This window comes from Suncus etruscus, chromosome 5, assembly GCF_024139225.1.
Source record: "Suncus etruscus isolate mSunEtr1 chromosome 5, mSunEtr1.pri.cur, whole genome shotgun sequence".
NCBI classification, from domain to species: domain Eukaryota; kingdom Metazoa; phylum Chordata; class Mammalia; order Eulipotyphla; family Soricidae; genus Suncus; species Suncus etruscus.
In genome coordinates this window covers 96,142,705-96,166,752 of record NC_064852.1, presented here as the reverse complement: position 1 = coordinate 96,166,752, position 24,048 = coordinate 96,142,705, and the positions used below count along the sequence as shown (strand labels likewise).

At 40.8% G+C, this 24,048-nt stretch overlaps 1 protein-coding gene across 1 annotated transcript in view; it reads left to right on the top strand.

Annotated features, from left to right (window-relative positions):
• MYO3B (myosin IIIB) overlaps positions 1–24,048 on the top strand; it is a 481,137-nt gene that overhangs the window by 339,209 nt on the left and 117,880 nt on the right. Inside the window, exon 28 of the mRNA XM_049772878.1 lies at positions 1,258–1,338. Coding sequence (XP_049628835.1) covers positions 1,258–1,338 — 81 coding nt within the window. The remainder of the gene's footprint in view (positions 1–1,257; positions 1,339–24,048) is intronic.

Below are 24,048 nucleotides of genomic sequence, written 5' to 3'. Positions count from 1 at the left end.
ACATGCAATCCAACTCCCAGATGATCAATGTAACATATATTGCAGCATCAGAATTACTACTGTTTTTTTTTTTTTTTTCAGAAATTCTTATAGCCCAGTTTATGAGATGATCACCAGGCTCTCATATTTCCATCTCTGCAACTGCTTTTGTGCACATGTAGGTTTTTTTTGTGTTACATGCAGCTTTTGTACTCTTGAACTATCACTGTTTCATTGTAAAAGCACCATATCTTGAATATTGCAGGTGAAAGCTAGGGTGCTCAAAACCCAGAATTAGTTTATGACCTTTGGTCTGGTGATTGTACTTGGCAACATGACTGGCTGTGTGTTCCTACAAAGCAATGGCTGTGCTTCTGGTGGGTGATTTCATGCCCTAGTGCTCTCCCCATAGGACACTGACTCTGGTGTTGATTCTCTATCTTCTCATCAGTCATTTCTCCTGCCCTTTTTCTTTGTACTTCTTTCTTCTCCTTTGCTGTATTCCTCATCAGTAAATCCAAGTGTTAAATAAATTACTCCCCTCAATGCTTGTTTATTTTTATTTATTGGTTTTTGGGCCACATCCAAGAATGCTCAGAGCTTTCTCCTGGCTCTGTGTTCAGGGATTACTCCTGACAAGTCTCAAGGAATCAGGGATACAGAACCAGAGACTGAATATAGATCAATCATGTAAAACAATTTTTCATTCTGTACTATTTCTCTGATCCCTTACTTTTTTTACTCTTTCTACTTTCATGTTTTATACTAGTGTTCTTCAATCTGTAATATCCATCGGTTAACACTTGTCCTGCTTCCTCGTTCAAGGACCAGTAATCAAGGTAGTAGAGCAGTAATTTCTATACCTTTATGCATATGCAGGCCAGCACTGGTACATTGACTAGAGGTTGAAGACCCCTATTTTATAAGTTTTTCCCAATAAAGGAACAGAAGGAGTAGAGGCTACTCTAGTTCTTTCTTACCCTCAAGTTCTGATGATAGAGCTTCCTTCAGGAATTGAAATGACCGAGAATTATTTACCCAGTGATCTGGAAATGCATAGCCCAGGCAAAATCAACTCCTCAGAAGCATCTTGGGGACTAAGCTGAAAGCACAGAGAGCCCCAATCATAGCTCATGTCTCTCTGCTCATTTTTTGTTCGGCAAGAAAGCAGGAGAGAAGAGAAAGAGAATGATAAATTGGGGAAAAAACAGCTTATATTAATTCTCTGGCACATTTCTAAATTAATGTCATTTGTAGCACATGGTTTTATATTTTTAGCCTGGAGAGGATATGATGCTCGGAGGAAATTTATGAAAATAAGCAACAGAAGGAGTGAGTCTGCTGTTCATATTCACGCAGGTAATTAAAACATAATTTTCATAGAGTCCACTTGGAAATCATTTGTGATAGAATTTATATGATTTTAGAAAGCTGAAAGATTAATCACCCAGGAGTACTGCAATAAGAGGGACAAGGTTCAAAAGAATATTCTTACACACCCTTACTATATGATGAAGAAAAAGGTGCATGGAAGTGTTTTCTTCCACCAGATTTAGCTTGGATACTCAGAATAGGTACCTGCTTGTTTATCACTTCATAGAGGGCAAGTCAAAGCACAAAGACATGAAGTTGCGTGTCCGTATCACACAGCTTCTTCAGTGGCATGGCCGGCATCACACACAGGCAGTTTGGAAAGAAGCAGTTTGGCTACTGCCAGCTAAAACAGCCTCTTCCCTCTGGTAGTCACACATCAAACAAGAACACTGCATTTAAAGGTCTGGAGATTGTTTTAGCCCTGGAATTCTCTCACTTCACAGTTGTCTCAGCACCATAGAGATGAGTATAGCTTCAGGACTTTCCCAGAAAACTTGCTTTCCCATATCCAGGATGTAGCTGAGGCTCCTGTACTGCACAGAATGACCAGAAGGTGGTTCTTGTGGCTCAGTTTGATACAGCCCAAGAATGGCTGTATCTGGTTCTAGGCTTCTCCCACCAGAACTCCCTTGATTCGAGGTTGCTCTGCTCTTCTGGAAATAGCAATATAGTGAGAGGCTGCCAAGCCAGATCCCTTCTACCATTTGAAGCTGTCTATGCCTAATTGAAGCTGAAAGGCTTTGGCTCCGAAGTGAGGCAGGATAGGGAGGGAGAGAGGAGAGATAGGGAAGATAAGGAAGAAAGGGGAGAAAGAGGAAAAATAGAGTGAGAGAAGAGGAGAGAAGGGGAAGGAGAGAGTGAGAGAAGAGGAGAGAAGGGGAAGGAGGAAGGAAGGAAGGAAGGAAGGAAGGAAGGAAGGAAGGAAGGAAGGAAGGAAGGAAGGAAGGAAGGAAGGAAGGAAGGAAGGAAGGAACAAAGGAACGAAGGAAGGAAGGAAGGAAGGAAGGAAGGAAGGAAGAAGGAAAGGAATGAAGAAAGGAGGGAGGAAAAGAAGAAAGGAATGAAGGAAGGAAGGAAGGGAATGAAGAAAGGAGGGAGGGAAGGAAGAAAGGAATGAAGGAAGGAGGGAGGGAAGGAAGGAATGAGGGAGGAAAGAAGGGAAGGAATAAGGGAGGGAGGGAAGGAAGGAAGGAAGGAATGAGGGAGGAAAGAAGGGAAAGAATAAGGGAGGGAGGGAAGAAAGGAAGGAGGGAGGGAGGAAGGAAGGGACGACGGAGGGAAGGAGGGAAGAAACAAGGGAAGGAGGGAAGGAAGGAAGGATGGAGGGAGGAAGGGAAGGAGGGAGAGAAGGAGGAAGGGAATGAAAGAAGGAGGGAAGGAAGGAGGGAGAGAAGGAAGGAAGGAGGGAGGGAAGGAACAAGGATGGAGGGAAGGAACGAGGGAAGGAACGAGGGAGGGAGGGTGGGAAGGAAGGAGGGAGGGAGGGAGGGAATGAAGGAAAGAGGGAAGGAGGGAGGGAGGGAAGAAAGGAAGGAAGGAGGGAGGAAGGGAGGGAAGGAAATAGGGTGGGAAGGAAGGAAGGAAGGAGGGAAGGAAGGAAGGAGGGTGGGAAGGAAAGAAAGAGGGAGGAAAGGAAGAAAGAAGGGAGGGAGGGAAGGAGGAAGGGACAGAAGGAAGAAAGGGGCGAAGAAAGAAAAATAAAAAAAAGAAGAAGAAATGAAGACTCAGGTACTGCTATGTTTGATGCAAACTTTAAATGAATGTATTCTTTTTGTGAGAGGCCTGACCTAGAACTTGGCTCCAGAGACTCCTCAAAACTCTCTTAGGCTACTGAGGGCTGACATCTTCATTCAAAATACAAAATATGTGGTGGAATGAGGAATCTATTTAAATGCAAATGGTATTTAACACCATTCTTAGGAATTCTAAGCTCTACAACTTCCAAGTGTTGGGAAGAGGGATGCAATTTTAGTTGCAATTTAAGAAAGACAAACCAACATGTGAAAATATGTTTGTTCTCTACTTGTACTCATGGCAACACCCCCCCTACACACACACACACACACACACACACACACACACACACACACACACAAATGCGCGCGAGTGTCCCTACTAAGATATTCCATTGGTTTCTGATCTGGCAGTTTGGCCAAAAGCCCAACATATGTTTTAAAATATAAACTTGGAATCTCTATATTGAGGATCCACTGAGTCCAGTACTAAAAGCATAAAGCAGATTTCCCTCACTAAGAAATCTGCCAGGCTTCTGCCTCCTTACATTCCATTAATACCCGTGAATGCTGCATGGAAGAGGCAGCCTGGTTTCTCTTGTGATGTCACTATGGCATCATATTAGTGCAGCACCGATGCAGTAAGGCCATGGTAGATCATTTTGTTTAATAAAACTGCCAAAAACATGTTTCTTGTCTACTTCTCAAGTGGCAAGCGAAACTTGCATTAACCAAGTGTGCAGGGGCTAGGCAGTTGCAGGCACTGAAGCTTTAGTAAAGGGCAGGAGGTAAATCATGCACCAAGGGGCCGGGCGGTGGCGCTAGAGGTAAGGTGCCTGCCTTACCTGCACTAGCCTTGGACGGACCGCGGTTCGATCCCCCAGCGTCCCATATGGTCCCCCAAGCCAGGAGCGACTTCTGAGCGCATAGCCAGGAGTAACCTCTGAGCGTCACTGGGTGTGGCCCAAAAACCAAAAAAAAAAAAAAATCATACACCAAAGGAAAGTAGGTTTCTGCTAGGCGAAAGACATTTGCAATTCTACAGGCAGTTTGCTCTTACTTGAGGATGCTTTCCTAATCTTCTAATTTATAGGTATGATTGTGCTTATCTTAAAAACCAAGCAACTCATTCCAACATCTGTTTTGGGGTGTGATCTTCCCAAGTATGATCCACCACCCACTCTAATAAGCCATGAAGACATTTCTGAGAAGGTTGAGCCTTCACTAGAAGTGGCTGAGAGACAATAACTGAGCCTAATCATGAGGGTTGTTTGATAAGAGTATTCTCTAATGTATGAATCTTTCCCCCAACAAATCAGGTCATTAAAAAATTTAGATTCTATGTAGCTGGACAACAGTTGGTAAGGCCCCAACAAGAGTTAAATCTCTGGCATCCCATATGAACACTGAGCACAGGCAGGTGTGGCCTACAACCTCCACTGGCCCCCAACATTTTAGGTTTTGTAGCTGCATTTGTGTTTCAAGTTTTGACCCAGTCTTTTTTATTTAAAGTAATATTTCTAAACAATGTTATATATTTTAAAAAAGCAGCCCTTGAAATTTAGGAAGCATTTGGCCTACATGTTGCTACAGAGCAGCACATATTGAAATTTGTTTTCCTTTCATCTCTTTCCCAATAAAAGCAGCCGCTCAGCTTATCCCTTTAGCTTCCTCAGAACTTCCTTTCAGAATTCCCGATCTATTACGGCACATTCACATACCAGAAACAAGATGCCTTTTCATGCTGTCAACCTTTTTCATCTGAAATGTAAATTAATTCTTGCTGGTATGCCTTGACAAAGATCAAAGTCTGGGGTATTAACCTTCCTGGGCTTTCTTCCGAGTCTATGCCCTAGCTCGGGCTGTGGGCTGCCCTCTCACAAGGCCGGTATCCCCATTACAGGCCCTTCTCCAGGCAACCCTCAGTGGCAGAGCCACCATGTCAAAGGCTCAGTCTTTTTGTAAATTATCTTATCATCACTTTAGACCAGGTGAGAAAAGGTCTGCCTGTGTGAGAGTGTGTGTTCATGCACGTGTGTGTTTGTATGTGTGTGTGTGTGTGTGAGAGAGAGAGAGAGAGAGAGTAAGAGAGGAGAGAGAGAGGAGAGAGAGGAGAGAGAGAGAGGAGAGAGAGGAGAGAAGAGAGAGGAGAGAGAGGAGAGAGAGAGGAGAGAGAGAAGAGAGAGAGAGGAGAGAGAGGAGAGAGAGGAGAGAGAGAAGAGGAGAGAGGAGAGAGAGAGAGAGAGAGTAAGAGAGGAGAGAGAGAGGAGAGAGAGGAGAGAGAGAGAGGATTTGCTTGCTTCTTTTCAGATCTCAGATCTCAGATTCTGGAGCTAGTTTAAGTGATTTTGACAGCAAGGGATCTGGGTGTGACAGAGGGAGGAACAGGGCTCCAGCTTGGAAACCTCTCCCCTTGCTCAGTGGGTCCCTTTCTTGCCTATCAGTCTTTGAGGTAAACTACATTTGCATTTCCAAAATAAACAGATGCCTTTCAAATGCATGAGCTGGTGGTCTAGAGATCTCTGTGGGCCCTAACAGTTCACCAGACAGTGATCAAATGCTGGAAGAGAAAACAAATGGAAAAAAAATACCCAAGGTCCATGTGCCTGCATTTCTCCTGTGTAAGCTTTAGGCTCGCAAAAATTGGGGTTTTATGCAAGTAGGGGAAGGGGAGGGGCAGGTAGATCTCAGAACCATATTGGGAAGGGCATCTCAAGAACAAGTAAAGTTCATGTGTTCTCATATGGAAAAAGGAACTATTTTGAATTTCATCTTGGCAAGAAGCTATATGCTTTGTTGTTTATGACCAGTTAGTGCTGACTATAGTTATTTATCATTTTTAGAGTTTGGAGCCACACTGGCCAGGCACAAGACGTTCTCCTGGCTTTGTGCTTAGGGACCACTCCTCCTGGGGATCAGTGACTATAAGTGATTCCAAGAATCATGCCTGGGGTTAGCCAGCTGCAAGCAAGTGCCTTACTAGCTGTAATATTCTCAACCTTAACTAGAGGCTCTTGCCATTTCTTTAAATGCCAACAAATACAAAATGTGCACTTTTTTTCTTTTGGTTTTTGAGTGACACCCAGTGGTACTTGGGGGCAATTCCCAGTTCTGTGTTCAAGACTGGCTCCTGGCAGAGTTGAGGACCTGAGCATCCCATTGGCAAATGACACTTTTTGTCTGATCTCAGCTCCCCCTAAATGTATATACCCTTTTAATAAGAAAAATATCATAGTATATATATCAGAATCTGGGTATTCTTGGCAAGAATTAACCATTACTAATCTATTGCTTTTTAAATGAACTCCTAACTTTCAGAAAATGGATGTAACTAGCTTTATTCGTCTAAGCATGTTTCTAGAGTGCTGAGACCTTTCAGGTGACAGATAAAGTATTAAGGCTTTTGCCTTGCATATGACTAATCCAGGTTCCATCACCAGCACCACACATGGTTTCCCAAGCACTGCCAGGAGTGATCCCTGAGCAGAGTCATGAATAATCCCTGAGCACTGCTGGATATGTAGCCCCTATTCTTGAAACCAGAACAAATAACAAAACATGCTTCTGGGCCTGGAGAGATAGAACAGTGGTGTTTGCCTTGCAAGCAGCCGAGCCAGGACCTGAGGTGGTTGGTTCGAATCCCATTATCCCATATGGTCCCCCATGCCTGCCAGGAGCTTTTTTTGAGCAGATAGCCAGGAGTAACTCCTCAGCACCACCAGGTGTGGCCCAAAAACCAAAAAAAAAAAAAAAATCGAATCAAAACAAAACAAAAAATACATACTTCTATTCCTCAGTAAATAACATCAAAACAAAACAAATAGCTTGAGGGAATTTTAAAAATAGCTACAAAGTCACATTCTTTAAGTTTTGGAAGCACTAGCTTTAAAATTGCCCCTTTATTCCAGATCGGTTTTTGAATTCCAAGCAAGGTGGTAGGTCTCTTCCATCTCAGTGGGGGACTCTCTCTGTGGGACACCGAGAACTGAGGCCCTTTGAACAGAATTCAAGATGTGTGTCTCAGCAGCACCCACCTTATCTTCCTCTAACCTGTAGGGGCAGAAGAACCCACTCGCCATACAGCACATTTTCATAGAATTGTTTCAGTGCTGTGGAAATTGTCTGCTTTTTCATTAGCTTCCAACTGAAACCCCTTCTTGGCCCTATACACAGATATAATGTGAAGATAATAAAAACTGAAAAGATTGGTCTCTTTTGATCCCTGTTAGGGAGGGAGTCCTGTTTGGGCAAGGACCCAGTTCCTCTAAAGTCCAGAAGTTGCTTGCCTTGAGCTATAGCTAGAACCTCTGGTCATAGTCTCTGAACTACCATAGTAATTGCAAATGCAATCTTCATAGTGACAAGTAGGAGGTCACACCTAAATAGCTTTTATCTCTTCCTATGTTACACCCAGACACAATTCCTGCAACTAAATAAATGATTTAACTGCTTTAAAACTGACTTTTAGGGGCCGGGCGGTGGTGCTAGAAGTAAGGTGCCTGCCTTGCCTGCGCTAGCCTAGGACGGACCGCGGTTCGATCCCCCGGTGTCCCATATGGTCCCCCAAGCCAGGAGCAACTTCTGAGTGCATAGCCAGGAGTAATAACCCCTGAGTGTCACTGGGTGTGGCCCAAAAACAAAAAACAAAAAACAAAAAAAACTGACTTTTAGAGGCCAAAGCAGTGCTGCAAGCGGGAGGGCATATGCCTTGCATGCTCTGACCTAGGATGGACCATGGTTCAATCCCCAGTGTCCCATATGGTCTGCTAAGCCAGGAGCTATTTCTGAGGTATAACCAGGAGTAATCCCTGAGTGTCACTGGGTGTGGCCCAAACAAACAAACAAACAAACAAAAACCCTGGCTTTTAATTTTAAGAGAGGAACTTTTATTTGTTGTTTTTTTGTTTGTTTGTTTGCTTTTGTTCCACACCTGGTGACACTCAGGGGTTATTTCTGCTATGCACTCAGAAATCGCTCCTGGCTTGGGGGACCACGTGGGACACTGGAGATCGAACGAGGTGTGTCCTGGGTCAGCGCATGCAAGGCAAATGAGCCACCGCTGTGCTATCGCTCCAGCCTCAAGAGAGGAACTTTTAAATTCCTCTCAGACAAGGCCTCTATCCTTTTTTAACTTTAAAGGCCAATTCCTTTAGCAATGTGTGATTTAAGAAAAATAAAAGACAGTATGTTAATATGTTAATAATATCCAGAGACAATAGAGATGAGGGCTGGGAATACCAGCCCACAATATGAAGCTTACTACAAGAAGTGGTAAGTGCAGTTAGAGAAATAACTACACTGACAACTACCATAACAACAGTAGGGAGTGAGATATATAAAATGCCTATCTCGAATACAGGCAGGGGATGGGAGAGGAGGGAAATGGGGGGCATTGGTCGTGAGATGTTGCATTGGTGAAAGGGGAGTGTTCTTTTTTTATAACTGAAACCCAACTAAAAATATGTTTGTAATCATGGTGCTAAAATAAATATATTATTTTAAAAATAAAAATAAATAAAAATTCCAAGAACATAGAAACACTAAAGAATATAAAAATATTATGGGCCTGGAGAGATAGCACAGAAGCGTTTGCCTTGCAAGCAGCCGATCCAGGACCAAAGGTGGTTGGTTCGAATCCCGGTGTCCCATATGGTCCCCTGTGCCTGCCAGGAGCTATTTCTGAGCAGACAGCCAGGAGTAACCCCTGAGCACTGCCGGGTGTGGCCCCAAAACAAAAACAAAAACAAACAATATATATTAACAGGCTAAATAAATAGGCCTTTCTTTACTTCTTTCCTTTTTTAAATTTTTTTATTTAGTCCCTGTAAAACTATAAAGTTATTTACGATTGAGTTTCAGGCACACAATGTTGCAGCATAGATCCCATTACCAGTGTCCATATCCCTCTACCAACACCCTTCTATTTCCCTTCCAGCATCAGTCTGCCTATAAAAGAGGCACTTAATATATGTGTGTGCATGTGTGTGCATGGGTAGGTGTGTGTGTGTGTGTGTGTGTGTGTGTGTGTTTATACTGCTGCTAATAGGGTTTCATACATAACACTTTACCACCTTTCAGTGCCACATCTATCTCTGGATTGATCATTTCTCTCCACCATAGTCATTTTCCCCTCCCTGTCATGTTCCCCAATCCTCTAAAGTGGCATGTATCCTACTGAACACCAGTACTTTGTTTTTATTATCTTTAAGCATTCATTATTCTAACATTATAATTTTTATATCCCACATATGAGAGAGAATATTCTGTATTGGTATAAAAAATATCTTTCTTAATCTGATAATAGGCAATCATAAGTATCATGAGTGATTGCCATACTTAATGATAAAATGCTTTTTGTTGTATTTATTTATTTATAATTATGTTTTGGAGTTTTTGAGGGGGGCATACCAACAGTGGTTAGGATTTACTCCTCTGGTCTTGGCGAATCTTATGGGGTGCTAGAGATCGAACAACACCACCATATTGGGCTGTACTACTTCTCTAATCCTATTGATTGTTTAGGGGCCACACTCAGCATTGCTTGGGGAATCACACCTTGTGTGGCTTGGGATACTATATAGGGTATCTTGTAAATAAATGCTAATATTTTTTGTAAAATTGGTTACAAAGCTATGGACTTTCTAAACTGTACTTTATCCAGAAGCTTTGCATCTTTCCTTCAAATCTGAATGATAATATTATAGAAATATTATTCTTGATAAAGAATTAGGGTTCTTTTGAGGTTTTGTTTTGTTTTAACTATGCCCTATTATTCTTTTTCTGGTCTGTAGAGTCTCATTTTATAGATCTAATATTCGTTGGGGAGTTCCTTTGATATAAGTTCCTTCTTTAATCTTGTTGCTTTCAATATTGTCTCTCTTTACTTTTTGTCAGTCTAAGTACATTAAGTCTTGAAATTTTTCTATTTGAGTCTATTTTTGATAGCACCCTTCACCTCTTGGAAGAATCTTATCTCTGAGTGATTAACTGTGGAAGATTTTTTATCTATGATTTCTTTGACTAGTGTTTTTTCCCCCTGGATTTTGGGCCACATTTAGCTATGCTCAGGGATTACTCCAGATTTTGAGTTCAGGAAACATTATTAGAGATGGGGGCCACATTTGAAGGATCATAAATGGAGCTCAAATCCAGGTTGGTCATATGCAAGCCAAGCACCCTAATCACCAAAGCACAGTAAGGAAACCACCAGGCCAAAGAAGGCTTCACATGTATTTGTGCCTAAGGTCACCATTACATGTCAAAGAAATGTGTATAATGTGCCATTATCACCATTAAAACTCATGATTGAAATTGCAGGGGGATTCCAGAGTCAATCATTCATTTGGATTCATTTTTTCCAATATAAACTTTATATTGAACTTCAGAATATGGATTCAAAAGTGTGGTGACTAAAGGTTATATTTTTGTTTATTTATAGTTTGAAGGCCTTTCCCAGTGGTTCTCAGAGTTTAGTGTTTGAGGGCCCTATGAGACACCAGGGGTGTCTTCAGCTTGGCTAGCCTTGTTCTCATGCATAATAAGCACTTTAGCCTCTGTACTATCTTTCTGGCTCCAAAAACAATAAACTTTAAATAAAAGCTATATCACTGTTTATCACATAATCTGTCATATAGAAAAATTACTTAGCTGAGCCTAGTTTTCTATAGCCATAAAACTGGACTCATTAGAGCCAATTTTTAAGATTCTTTGGTGAAAAAATTTAGGAGATGCAAAGCATACTGTAAGGTACCAGCATACAGCAAATAGATTTTATTTTTCATCTTCTGTTCCTGTCCTAAAATCAAATTCTCTAGGAAATAAATTGGTCTACTAAATATTTTTCTTAATGAAGATATAGCATCAAAAATGATTAAATTATTTCACTTTCAGAGAAATGCACTATCTGTCAACTGCCAAAGTATTTTTAAAGATAGCATTTTCCCAAGCTCGAACTTACATTTTATTTGTGTGTGTACATGTGAGTGTGTTGTGTGTGTAAAATTCAAATACAATCGGACCATAAGAAAGATTTCAGGTGACTTTGTTTTTGTGAAGAACTGTGCTCCATTATAGCAAAAATATGATCGATTTACTAGAAATTTTTTTCAATGACCTCAAAATTGTTAAGATGCAAGTGGCATACTATAGGCACCATTTCCCCACTCGCTGCAAATGTTTTCTACAAAAGAACATCTCTCCTTCCACAAGGTCAGAAATTCTAAAACCCAGGAGTCAAATATCACCCAGATTTGCTGCCTGCTGGGGTGCAGAATAAGTCACTTTTCAGATGTCAAGACTTGGAAGATCTTGGTGTGCCTCTCAGGTTTAACCCATAGTGACGGGCGATTGGCAGCAGAACAGTTGAGCAGCAGCCATTTGGCCAGGAGTTCAAACCCCAACACGGAGAGCCATCTCAAGATCTCAGCTTGATTTGCCGTAGCCTCGAAGTCTGAATCACCAAACTCAGAGGCAGAGGCAGAGGTGACAGCTGGTAGCCATTCTCGTCAATAAAGTTGTGACGGCTGAGATGTACAAGCAACCAGATCCTGCTAATTTCATAGACTCTGAGCCAAGTACTTAGTGTCAAAACAAGCTATAGTCAATGATGCAAACGGTTGTGAAAGATCCCTTGTCAACAGTCAGGCCTCCCCCCAACAGATTCTCACTGCACAATGGAAGCATTGGATCCTGTTCTCCTGGAACTGTTTAAGGAGAAGAAAATTGTATCTTAAAATTTTTTTCACAGCATTTTTAAGGTAAGATTGATTAAGTAGAGTTTACAGATAGCAAAACAGTTTGATAAAATTAGACAAAACACCCAGAATGTTTTCTCTTGCCCCCCTTTTTGTCCTATAACCTGTACTTTTTGTTATCTGACCTCTGCTAATTTTTTTCCAAAGTCATATAAATTAGTTGTAGAGTATGGATTTCTTAAGACAAAGTTTCTGAGCATCACCACTATTGTCATTCATTAGAGTATGTTCTTTTTCACTGCTGAGCAGGATTTCATTGTGTAGGTATATTACAGTTTTGTCCATTGTCAGCTAAAGAACATTGGTTTCCAGATTCTGGTGATTTTGAATAAAGCTGCTGTAAATATTCAGAATGGTATACTTTTAGATAAATTTATAGAAAAGAACTTTACATTATAGGAAATCAGACAGAAAATGAGACAGAATGGTTCTAGAGATAGTAATTGCTTTCCTTATGGATTTCCCAATACTCTGCTTTTGCATAGCAATTTACAGTTTCTACAAAGTTCAGTTTTCCTATTATGGCCATTGGCTTAGAACATTAAGTAGGAACATTAGCATCCCGGCAATTCAGACTGCCTAACTTATGATCTCTTTTCTTTTTCCCGTTTTCTAAACATCCTGGCCAATCAGGACATCCTGAATACTCTACTAAGTATTTTGTAGACGAGCTCAAATATATTACAAAAAATTTCACATGATAGTTTAATGTTCCATACTATAGGTTATGGGAAAATGCAAATTAAAACAACAATTATATAAACTACATACTTAATAAATTAGTGAAATATGAAATATTATACAGAGAAATAGCATAGAAGGTCAAGCACTTGCATTGCATGTGGCAATCCGGTTCTTTCCCAGCACTGCATGCAATTCCCCCAGGGTTGTCTGAGCACAGAGTTATGAATAGCTCTTAAACATTGCCAGGTGTAGCCCAAACTTTGCCCCACCTCTCCATCAACAAGAAAAAAATATAGCATATAGCATTAGTACCAGCTCATGAGGAAACAGTAACACAAACATTCTCACATCACTGGTGGACCTGCAAAAATGGTACAGTAGTTGGAAGATAGTTTGGCAGTTTCTAAACATATTATAGCCATATAATCCAGTAATCATGTCACTCAGCAATTAACCAAAGGAATTGAAATTTATGTTCACATAAAAATCTTTACTCTAGGGCTAGGGAAAAATAACTCAAAGCCTTGGGTCCACTTGGCTCTGAGTTTCATCTTTTGTACCACATGGTTTCCCAAGCACAACCAAATATAGTCCTGGTGCTTCTGCGTACTACTGGGGTGACTCTAGTGGCCTCGAAATTGTAGCACTGAAGCAGCTTGATGTCTCTAACTCCAGGCATCATATACCAGATGTCAGGATCAGCAAGGTCATTGCCAGGAGAGGTCTTGGGACCTTAGCATCACTAAGAAGAACATCCTCTCCCCACTTAAAAACCTTGCATACAAATATGTAAAGCAACTTTATTAACAACTATCAAAATTTGCAGCCATGGTGTTCTTTGATAAGTGAATGTATCAATGAACTGTGGTGCCTCTAGATAATGAATCAATATTCAGTGATAGCAAGAAATTACTTATCAAGTCACTAGAATTTGTGACTAAATCTTAAATGCTAATTGCAAAGTGAAAGAAACCAATAGAAAAAGGCTACCTACTGAATATGCTAAGTCTCTGACATGCTAGTAAAAGTCAAACAACAGAGATAATGAGAGGTTCAGTAGTTGCCAGTTTCAAAAAGAAGGATGAATGCCTAGAGCACCAAGAATTTTAGGGCTGTGGGAATAGACTGGGCACCTTACAATAGCTACATGCACAGAATGGTCAGAGAGAAGAAGCGGAAGCTAAATCACCAACTTCTCCAGCTTCTCAGCTGCGGCAGGGGGTCACTTTAGGCCCTAGGGTAGTTGTGGGTGATACAAGAACCTTGGCATGCATGGGAGCAGGGAGCTTAAAACTTTTCTAAAAATAGTAAGTTATATTTTTAAGTGGAAGACAATCTTAAATGGATCTGGCCTCTGCCCTAAGCTTAAAAAGATGACTTAAGAAGTTCCTTCAGGGAGTGGAACGATGGTGCAAACTATAGGGCATCTGCCTTGCAAGCGCTAACCTCGGACGGACCTTGGTTGGATCACCGGCGTCCCATATGGTCCCCCAAGCCAGGAGCGATTTCTGAGCACATAGCCAGGAGTAACCCCTGAGCAGCACCGGGTGTTCCCCTTCCCCCCAAATAAAAAGAAGTCTCACCAGTCACTACTAGAAGCCAACAAGTAAAACTCCCTTTCTTTCTGGGAGCAAGCAGGATAGCGTTGACAAGAACAAAAGAAAATCCTCATGTGGAACTAGGAGAAAAGAGCACGTGTCTCTTGGATGCTAGAAAGGCTGGGGTGATTCTCCATTATGCCTATCTTCCAGGACACACAAGGAAAGGCAGAGCTGAGCTCTAGGATAAGGAAAGAAAGCCTCCCTCCTAAGCCTCTGAGTGAGAGAAAGCAATTACCAGACAAGACTTTCTTTGAACTCAAACTTTGACTGGGATAATGACTGGAATTAGGAACTGGAGAATCAAAGATGAAAATGCTCGCACAGGCCTAAAATTACTAGATGTGTTCTGTGTGGTGCAGATGGAGACCAGGGATTCTGATACAGTTGTCGAAGAAAAATGCTTCCATGAGAGTCTTTTCTTGAGGAAAAGAGTTTGATTTTTCTCAGGGCTACTTTGGTGGCAATGCCCGTTGGACCTCCCACAAACTGGCTGCTTTATAGTTTGATACGAGGGCTGCTGACCAGCTGTCCAGTCAGCCAGCAGCCGTGTACACTGGGTCCTTGTGACATTCATTGGCCAGCGTCAGTTAGGAGGAGTTGGGGGCTTCTGTGTCTCATCTGTATGCGCCTTCGCTGCCAGGTATAAATGGATGCCCTTTGCCAGCTCCATTATGAGGGCAGCAAAGCTTACCCAGTCTGGATCACTAACTGGGAAATCAACCCAGACAGTGTCCCTGCTGGAAACCAGGCCGGGTTTGTCCACTGACACAGCTCACTTTAAGACCCTCAGAGGCACCTTTATATGAAAGAAAAGGAGCTTAAATTTTTACTTCTATTTGTAAAGGAAACCTTGGAGGAATGGAAATTCATGATTTTAAGTGTATAAATAAATGGGGCTGACTCCTGTTAAATTTATGAATTTAAACTTCAGGAGAAAAACTAGTTGGCTTCCAACCTGGTTCTGACATTCTCCAGCTGTATGACTCAGGTATAGATCTCTGTGCCTCAGTTTTCTATCTTTGGAATAGGAATGATAGAAGTCTGCCTTTTAGGGCTTGAAGTGATAGCACAGCAGTAGGGCATTTGCCTTGCATGCAACTGACCTGGGACAGACCTGGGATCAATCCTTGGCATGCCATATGGTTCCCTGAGCTTTCCAGGAGCAATTTCTGAGTGCAGAGCCAGGAGTAAACCCTGAGCACAGGTATGGTGCAAAAACAAGAACAGAAGAAAAAAACAGTCTGTCTTTTAGAGGTACAATGAAGATTGAAAGTTATTTTTTTTTTATAAAAGGATTGGAAAAATGCATGGAACATCATAATCTGCACATTGGTGCTTACTAAAGAAAAATTCTGGAGCCAGAGAGATAGAACTGTTGGGAAAGAGATTGCCTTGCATAAGCCAACCTGGGTTCAATCCTTGGCAACTCTATGGTTCCTCAAGCACTGTCAAGAGTGCTGTCCCTGAGCATTGAGCCAAAAGTAAGACCTGAGAATAGTCAGGTATGGACCAAACAAACCCTCCCTCCCCCACAAAAGAAAAAATCTTGGATATTTTCCTAACTTTTTTTGCTATCTATCTAAATCAGGCTCATTAATTATATCTGACCTCTTTCCTTCCTTTCTCATACTTCAACTCTTAACATACATCAACACTTGCTTAGACTCATCTCTAAAGCTATCATAACCTTCTATAGTATTAAAAAAAAAACAAATTTATTTTCATGATCAGGAAGCTCAGAAGAAAGATGTGGGGGAAGATTTGAACTCTCTTGAAGGCTTGAAAAGGCAGACTTTTCCTTGTTTCTCTTCTAGTTTCTGGCACTCCGGGTCATTCCTTAGCTTGCTGACTCCTCATTCCATCACTCCACTATCAGCTTCTATGTCACATATATTCTCACTGTCTCTATGGATATAATTATTTTTAAGTTTCATAAGTATTTAAAATATACCTATAGAGATCCTATTTGCAAGTAAGAATCACATCACATTTGAGGTTCTAGGTAGACATCATTATTTTTATTTTTATTATTATTATTATTATTATTATTATTATTTGGATTTGGGTTATACCTGGTAGTGCTTCATGGCTATTTTTGGCTCTGTGCTTGGCATCATTTTTAGCAGTGCACAAAGGATTATGCAGTCCTGTGATCAAATCAGGTCAGCCACATGGAAGATAACCCCTGCATAATCTCTTCAGCCACTGGTAAAACCTGTAAGAAAAAGAGGAAAGAATAGAGGGGGAAAAAAAATTCAAGGAAATAATAGAATAAATTCAGAGCTCCCCAAATCTCTAGTATGGCATACCTGAAAGTACTGATGGCAAATTAGAGACAGAGGAGTCAGGGGGAGGAACAAAAGGAGAGGAAATAGGGTCCAGGCCTGAGAGAGAGGGAATGGGCGTGAATGGAAGTTACCAACCCCTGCAAAGTGGAAAGACCAATGCCTGGGGGTGGGGGCATTGTGCTACCTGCATAGAATTGTAGGAGCTGAGGGAAAATTATCCCCTATCTCCCCAATCCATTCTAGCTGAGCAGTCAAATTAATACCAGCCAGATTATTGGGAAAGAACATACTTAATTCCATATATATGAAAAATCTACAGAATGTAAATTCTAAAGGAAATCTTGTCCAGAAGAGGCATTTATCCTAATTTGAGGAATTAACTAGCAGCCTGGAACTTCAAGGAGAGAGGAGAGGACTTGTGATAAAAGGGGTAGATATAACCTATAATTACAGGTCTGTCTACCTGACAGAGAGGTAGGGTTTTCAGATAGGCTATTCTGGAGACAGTTGTAAAACTGTCCTTTTAGGTAGATAAGGGAGTAGTAAAAACTTTCTCTTGAGCCTGTAACCTATGTTGAACTTTGCTTGAATAACCCAGATAGGGGTGGGAGTGAAAGAGTAATGGTAGGGCATTTACTTACCTTGTACTTGGCTGATCCAGAACGGACCTCGGTTTGATCACCAGTGTCCCATATGCTACCCCCAGCCTGCCAGGAGCAATTTCTGAGCACATAGCCAGGAGTACCCTTGAGTGTCACTGGGTGTGCCGTTGCCTCCCTCCCCAAAAAAGAATAACCCAGATAGCGGTAAGCCATCTTCTGTTCTGGTGGCTGACGGAGACCTATCTAAACATGTTCTTTCTTTTCTTCTAAAGCCAAGGATTCTTTTGGAAAGTCTCCCTTTCCAGATATTGTAACTCTTGAAACATCTTTGATCTATCATGCTCTTGAGGTTCTTGGAGAATGGTAGAAGAAAGACAGATTGGGAAGTCTTTTTGGTATTTTTTTCCCACACTACCCATTGGCTGTTGCAGTAGCAAAGTTTGTGTCTATTCATGTGATCTAGGATTCACTAAGATTTCAACTTTATGAATGGTGAAAAGCTGTGATTAGATGCTCTCAACCAAAAAGTCAGTTCCCTATCATTCCTGGGACTGTGTCATTTGTTGTCAACACAGTGATCAATTGTTATGTCAAAAGACAAATATAAGGGAAAAGTTTGAGTGAGGGGCAGAAATGTGAGCAAGGGAGAAAACTTCACCCCTCTTGATTTTCCTGGAGGTAGAATCGAAAAGGCAGTGGAGCGCCATCTAACTGTCCAATCAGGAGTCCAAATTACCTTATTAATTAATTAATTAATTAAACTTATTAGCAAGAAGGGAACCCTGCCAGAACTCTCCACCCTCCAGTTATGTTCTTTCCAAGCACTAGAAGAGATGAGAGGCATTACCCCCAGAGACTTCATCTATAAAAAAAATGGATCTTTATCTAGCCGGGCAACATTACCCAATTTGTGTAAATATGGGAACTTAGTGCTAGAAATTCTTCCTTCACTTCATTCCACAGGGCACTGTCAGATGAAAGCAGTGATCCACACCTCCACAGACTCAGAGCAGAAGAAATTCTCAGATTCATAATTACAGTGAGCCCAGAGACTGTTAAGTTGGGGTTTATAAAAGTTTGTGGAGGGTAGTCCTTTATTTGGGGATATTTCAGCCAAGATTTAAGAACTAGAAATCATTACCAGATACAGACCCTTTGCCTACCACTCGTATTTTTTTCTACAGGCCAGAAATAATTAAATTCAAGGCATCCTTGAAGGGATTTTTGAAAAGTGATTTCACAGAAGGGAAAGGATAGGGAGAGCTCATGTCCTTTGCAGCTGTTGTACTCTTCATTCAGGAGAGACTAGTCAGCTGCAGTTCTCAACAACCGTCCCCCAACTGTTGTCAACAACTGACCCCCCTAAGCCCATCTATTGGGAGTCAACTTGGACATGTTAATCAGATTTGCTTTAAGTTTTGTAAAGGCTTAACAACTCAGGGAGATTCTTCTACAATCCTGATGTTACTACATAATGTCAGATTGAGAGGAATAGAGAGCAAAGAAGATATAAGAAACTAAAATAGGTTTCTGATCTAATCCCTTCATCAATTACATTTTTATAAAATAATAGAATTGGACTAAAATGATTTTTAAATATAATCTTCTAAAATGCAGATAATTGTGTAGTAGGTAAAGCTACATTGCATGCAGCTATGCTGTCCATGCATAACCCTGGTAGGAATCTCTAGAACCACATCTGGGCCCCTAAGTGCCTTCAGAATTTACTCCTAAGCACAGAGACAGGAATAGTCCCTGAATACTGGTAGATGTGTCCCAATATTATCCAACACTCCCTAAATTTTTTTTTTCATCTTTTGTAGTTTGAAAGTCCCTTCTGGGCCCGGAGAGATAGCACAGCGGTGTTTGCCTTGCAAGCAGACAATCCAGGACCTAAGGTGGTTGGTTCGAATCCCGATATCCCATATGGTCCCCCGTGCCTGCCAGGAGCTATTTCTGAGCAGACAGCTAAAAGTAACCCTGAGCACCGCCGGGTGTGGCCCAAAAACAAAAAAAAAAAAAAAAAAAAAAAAAAGAAAGTCCCTTCCTTTCTTGAGTGAGAAGTCATACAGTGCTTTTTGAAAGTATGATTTTTTTATTTGTAGTTTTTTGTGCCATACAAAAAAATTAGTGGTGCTTAAAGTGGTATATAATACCTACTCCCAGCTCATTGGGTTACTTGTGGGTCTCTACTGGCAGTGCTTAAGGGAACATATGATTCCAGGCCTAGAACCAACAGGTTCCCACATGCTAATCTTGTGTTCAGTCTTTGAACCATCACCTCGATCCACAATTACAGTTTTTAAAATAATACTAGTTTTCAATTGGAAGTAAGAAATGCCCTAGATTAAAGCACTGAATCTGCAGTTAGTTTCTCTCTCCGCACTTTCAGCTCTTCTAAAACATCTCCCCAGCCTAGGATTCAAGAAAATATAGAACATAAGTTCTGTCTCAGAGCAAAAAGCATAGGAATTTGGAGAAAGGGTGAAGATGGAGAAACCCAGGGAACAGCTGTGGGTTTTTTAATTTATTTTGTTTTGTTCCGTTTTCCAGTTTTTCAGCTACTCCCCAAATCAGGGCTTACTTCTAGCTCTGTGCTCAGAGATCACTCCTGATAGGCTTGGGGACCCTGTAGGGTGCCAGGGATTGGACTGAATCGATTTTGTGCAAGGCAAGTGACCTGTCTGCTGTACTTTCTCTTCAGTCTCATCAGCTGTGTTTCTTGAACTTGATAAGAGTTAGATATGGAAAGAAGAGACATGTTTTCTTTCTTTTGGAAAATGAAGTGGTCTTTCAGCCAGACTCGGCATTGCTCAGGGCCAATTCTAACTCTATGTTCAGGATTCATTTCTAGTGTTCATTGGGAGAGCATATATGGTATTGAGGAAAACGTCAGAGTTGGCCACTTAAAAAGCTAGTGCCAGGTGCTGAAAAGATACCATGGAGGTAAGGTGTTTGCCTTGCATGCAAAAGGATGGTGGTTCAAATCCCAACATCCCATATGGTCCCCTGAGCCTGCCAGGAGCGATTTCTGAGCTTAGAGTCAGGAGTAACCCCTGAGCGCTGCCAGGTGTGACCCCCCCCCCCAAAAAAAAAACAAAAAAAATTATATATATTAAAAAAAAGCAAGTGCCTTACCCTTTGCATTAATCTTTTCTCCATGAAATACTTCATTTTCAAAAAAAGAATATTGTGTTGTTACCAATCCACAGACTTTCCCCCAGTACAAGTTACAAGTAAGTCCTGTTGTAGTCAACACACATATGTATTTGAGTGGTGATTGTTGTTGTGTTTTTTTTTAAGGCAAAATAAAAAATCAAAAGCCAAGACTTTAACCTCCAAAGTCTTTCTTTAGGTAAAGTGTGGATTCTCTGGCTTACCACAATTCCACACTTCCTACCCCGTTTGCCTTACCTTATATATTTTTGTTATCTGGACAGAACCAAAGGTATTTGTAGCATCTACAGTGGTGTTCCCTTTTGTCTTGTCCTCCCATTTTTAAACAGATAAATGCCTTTTCTTTCTATTTCAAAACAGTCCATTGAAGAACTGGCTCAATTTTCCTGGGAAATACAAATGGTCTTTTGAGCTTAGCCTGATTTGACAAGGTTTGACTTGTCCAGAGAAGTTCCTTCCAGGATTGCTTTATTCCATTAAATTTACAGGTTCAAAGATGCTTCTTGTGGAAAGGGGTGAATATCTGAAAAACTTCAATTATGTGCTTCTCTCTCCAATATGCTTTGGGTATTATATTTTGTCTAATGTTTCTGCTTTGTAAGTTCACTTTTTCACTTTTTTTTTTATATTTTTTTGCGGGGGAGGCACACCCGGTGATGCTCAAGAATTACTTCTGGCTATGCACTCAGAAACTGCTCCTGGCTAGGGGGACCATATGGGAAGCCTGGGATCAAACCAGGTCTGTCCTGGATCTGCCACTTGTAAGGCAAGCGCTCTACCACTGTGCTATTGCTCCAGCCCCAACCTTTTTACTTTTTTAGCCATTTTTCTGGGTTCATTTCTTTACTCAGACATATTTACTTAGAATGAGATACCTTATTTTTTCCTTTTCTGTTTTTCTTATTTCCATTTTTCCAACTTCCACATTTAGCAGTTTACTGAAGGATGCCAGGTAGTTCCAGTGGTACCAGGATACAAAAATATTTAATAATTATAAATTTTGCTTCAAACTCAATGGTTTAGAATTAAGCTATAAACAATAGATAACACATCAGTTTTAACTATGCAACATGATTGCATCTTCATTTAAGTTTATTTCTTCCCCAGGACTCAAATTTTCTCTATCTCTCAAAAAATAAAAAAAACTGGAGAATAAAGGAATAGCTTTATTTGATTTGTATTAAGAATATTCTGGGCGGGCCCGGAGAGATAGCACAGCGGCGTTTGCCTTGCAAGCAGCCGATCCAGGACCAAAGGTGGTTGGTTCGAATCCCGGTGTCCCATATGGTCCCCCGTGCCTGCCAGGAGCTATTTCTGAGCAGACAGCCAGGAGTAGCACCGCCGGGTGTGACCCAAAAACCAAAAAAAAAAAAAAAAAAGAATATTCTGGGGGCTTGGAGCTGGAGAGATGGCAAAGCAGCAGGGCATTTGCCTTGCATGCAGTCGATCCAGGATGGAGTAGTTCGAAGCCCGGCATCCCATATAGGCCCTCGTGCTGAGCAGGAGCAATTTCTGAGTAACCCCTGAGCGCCACTGGGTCTGACCCAAAACCCAAAAAAGAATATTCTGGGGCTAGAGAGCATAGGAGTTAAAGCACTTTCCTTGAATGAGGCCAACTCTTATTCAATCCCTAGTACCACTTGGCCAGCCCTGCGGAAGAGACACAGGTCAACTCCAAGCACTCTGGGAATGATTCAACTAATCCCCAACTTACTCACCCCAAAAGGAGAAAAGAATATTCTGTGCACTTCTGTTTGGTTTTTATACTTCAAATAACCTCCCCCCAATCAATATTTTGATGACTAGAGTAAATAAGAAAGATAGAATAAGTTTTTGCTTGAGTTATATGAACAGAACTTCTATGAAATTTGAGTGTATACCCAGGGAAAGGAAGAAGGATTTAATGTCAAGATGTTGATGTCTGTGTGGTAGACATGGCACCTTCCTCCAAAAGAGTACAAGCCAGAGATTATTTAGTTGTCTTCTCTTACTTTCCTTGTGCTTTATCCTCTCTGAACAGTGGTTATACTGCTTTTGCTTCTTTATACACTGACTTTCAAAATAGGTGCAGAGAAAAGCTGGCTCAGTTTTCCAAATGGACAATAACATTTGACCTTTGATCACAAGAGAATAGCTTTAGGTATTTCTAAACTAGCCTACATTCAGAATTATTTATGTTGATTTTTTGCCCTAATAAAGAGACAGGTGTGCCAGAAAGGTAGTACAGAGTGGATCAATTACTTTGCAAAAGGGTTCAATCCCAGGCACCATATATGGTCCCCCTCACTGCCAGGAGAGATCCATGAACATAGAATTAGGAATAAGTCTGAGCACCTCTAGGTGTGGCTATCAAACCAACAAAACATAAGCAAAATAAAAAAAGAAAACATATTTGTTCTTGAAGTGAGCTCCTCCTTTTTCTTTTTCTGTTAGTTCTTGTTTTTAAGATACTTACCAAGTGAGCTTATATCAATGTTTCAGGAGGGAGAGATGAAGAGAGAAGGAGTAGTGAGATCAGTTTATGAAATTATAAAAGGTTGCATTTGTTTTTCTCACTTCTGCTTACCCACATCTTTTAATATTATTGCTTCATAGTTTGATAATAATGTTTTGTGGGGACTGTAATAAATAAAATATAATAAATATTCCATTTAAATTTTATTCTTTATCCTTTTGGTGTTAATAGCAATGATTTTTCTTTTTTCTCTCCTTATTATTGTTACAAAATATGGCTTTATCTGCTACCAAAACCTTAAAAAATTACCTATTTTCTACATAAGGATATGTATGTCAATTTAACTAAAGTAATCACATAGAATCACACAGAATACTCCTCATAGAACAGATGACAGAGAAGCAGTCTGATATCCTTTACTGTCTCTTATCATGTTCTATTTCTATCATTGAAACATTAACATTTAAAACATTTAATGCATCTTCTACAATGTGTAGTAAATAGCAAATGTACAGAGTATCCTTATTATTTCTATGATTCTCAGCCCAGGTTGTACATTAAACGGTCTGTAGAGCTTTCAAAAAAAGCTGATGTAAGGGCCAGTTAGGCATCACAAGGGTTAAGGCACTTGCTCTGCATGCAGCAAATTCAATTCAATCCATGGCACCACATATGGTGATCCCTGAACTCAGGGTCAGGAATAAGCCCTTGAACACTGCTGGGTGTGCCTCCACACACACACAAAAAAAAAAAGATAGAAAAAAAAAAAGAAAATTTATGCCAATTCCACCTAATAATAATTTTAGAATTTCTAGATGTAGGACTCAAGGATATTTAACATCTCCCTGGTTATTTCCAATATACAGACAACCAAGAAACAATGGCCTGGAATAGTGTCTCTCAAACACCACTATGAAGGCTTATTAAAAATACATCTTGCAATAAAAAGAAATAAAAAAATACATATTGTATGGCCAGAGCAGTGACACAGTGGTAGGGAGTTTGCCTTGCACGCACCTGACCTAAGACTGACCATGATTCGATCCCTCAGCGTCCCATATGGTCCCCCAAGCCAGAAGCGATTTCTGAGCGCATAGCCAGGAGTCAATGGGTGTGGCCCAAAAAACAAAAAACAAAAAAAATATTGTCAGCACCCTTTACTCTACTCCTCAGCTTGATGATTCCTTCAATTGAGGGTGAGGCTCAAGAATTTAAGTTGATATTATGTTGATGCTTCATGTGATGTGTTCTCAAAATATATTGTGGGCTGGTAACCTATATGCATGTGGCTATGAGATGTGGGTGTGGCTGTTGGGGATTGTGGAGAGAGGCTTCCCACCTCCACTCTGAGAAGACCCCAAGGTTTTCAGTCCCCAAACCAGTGTACCTGGAATTTTCATCA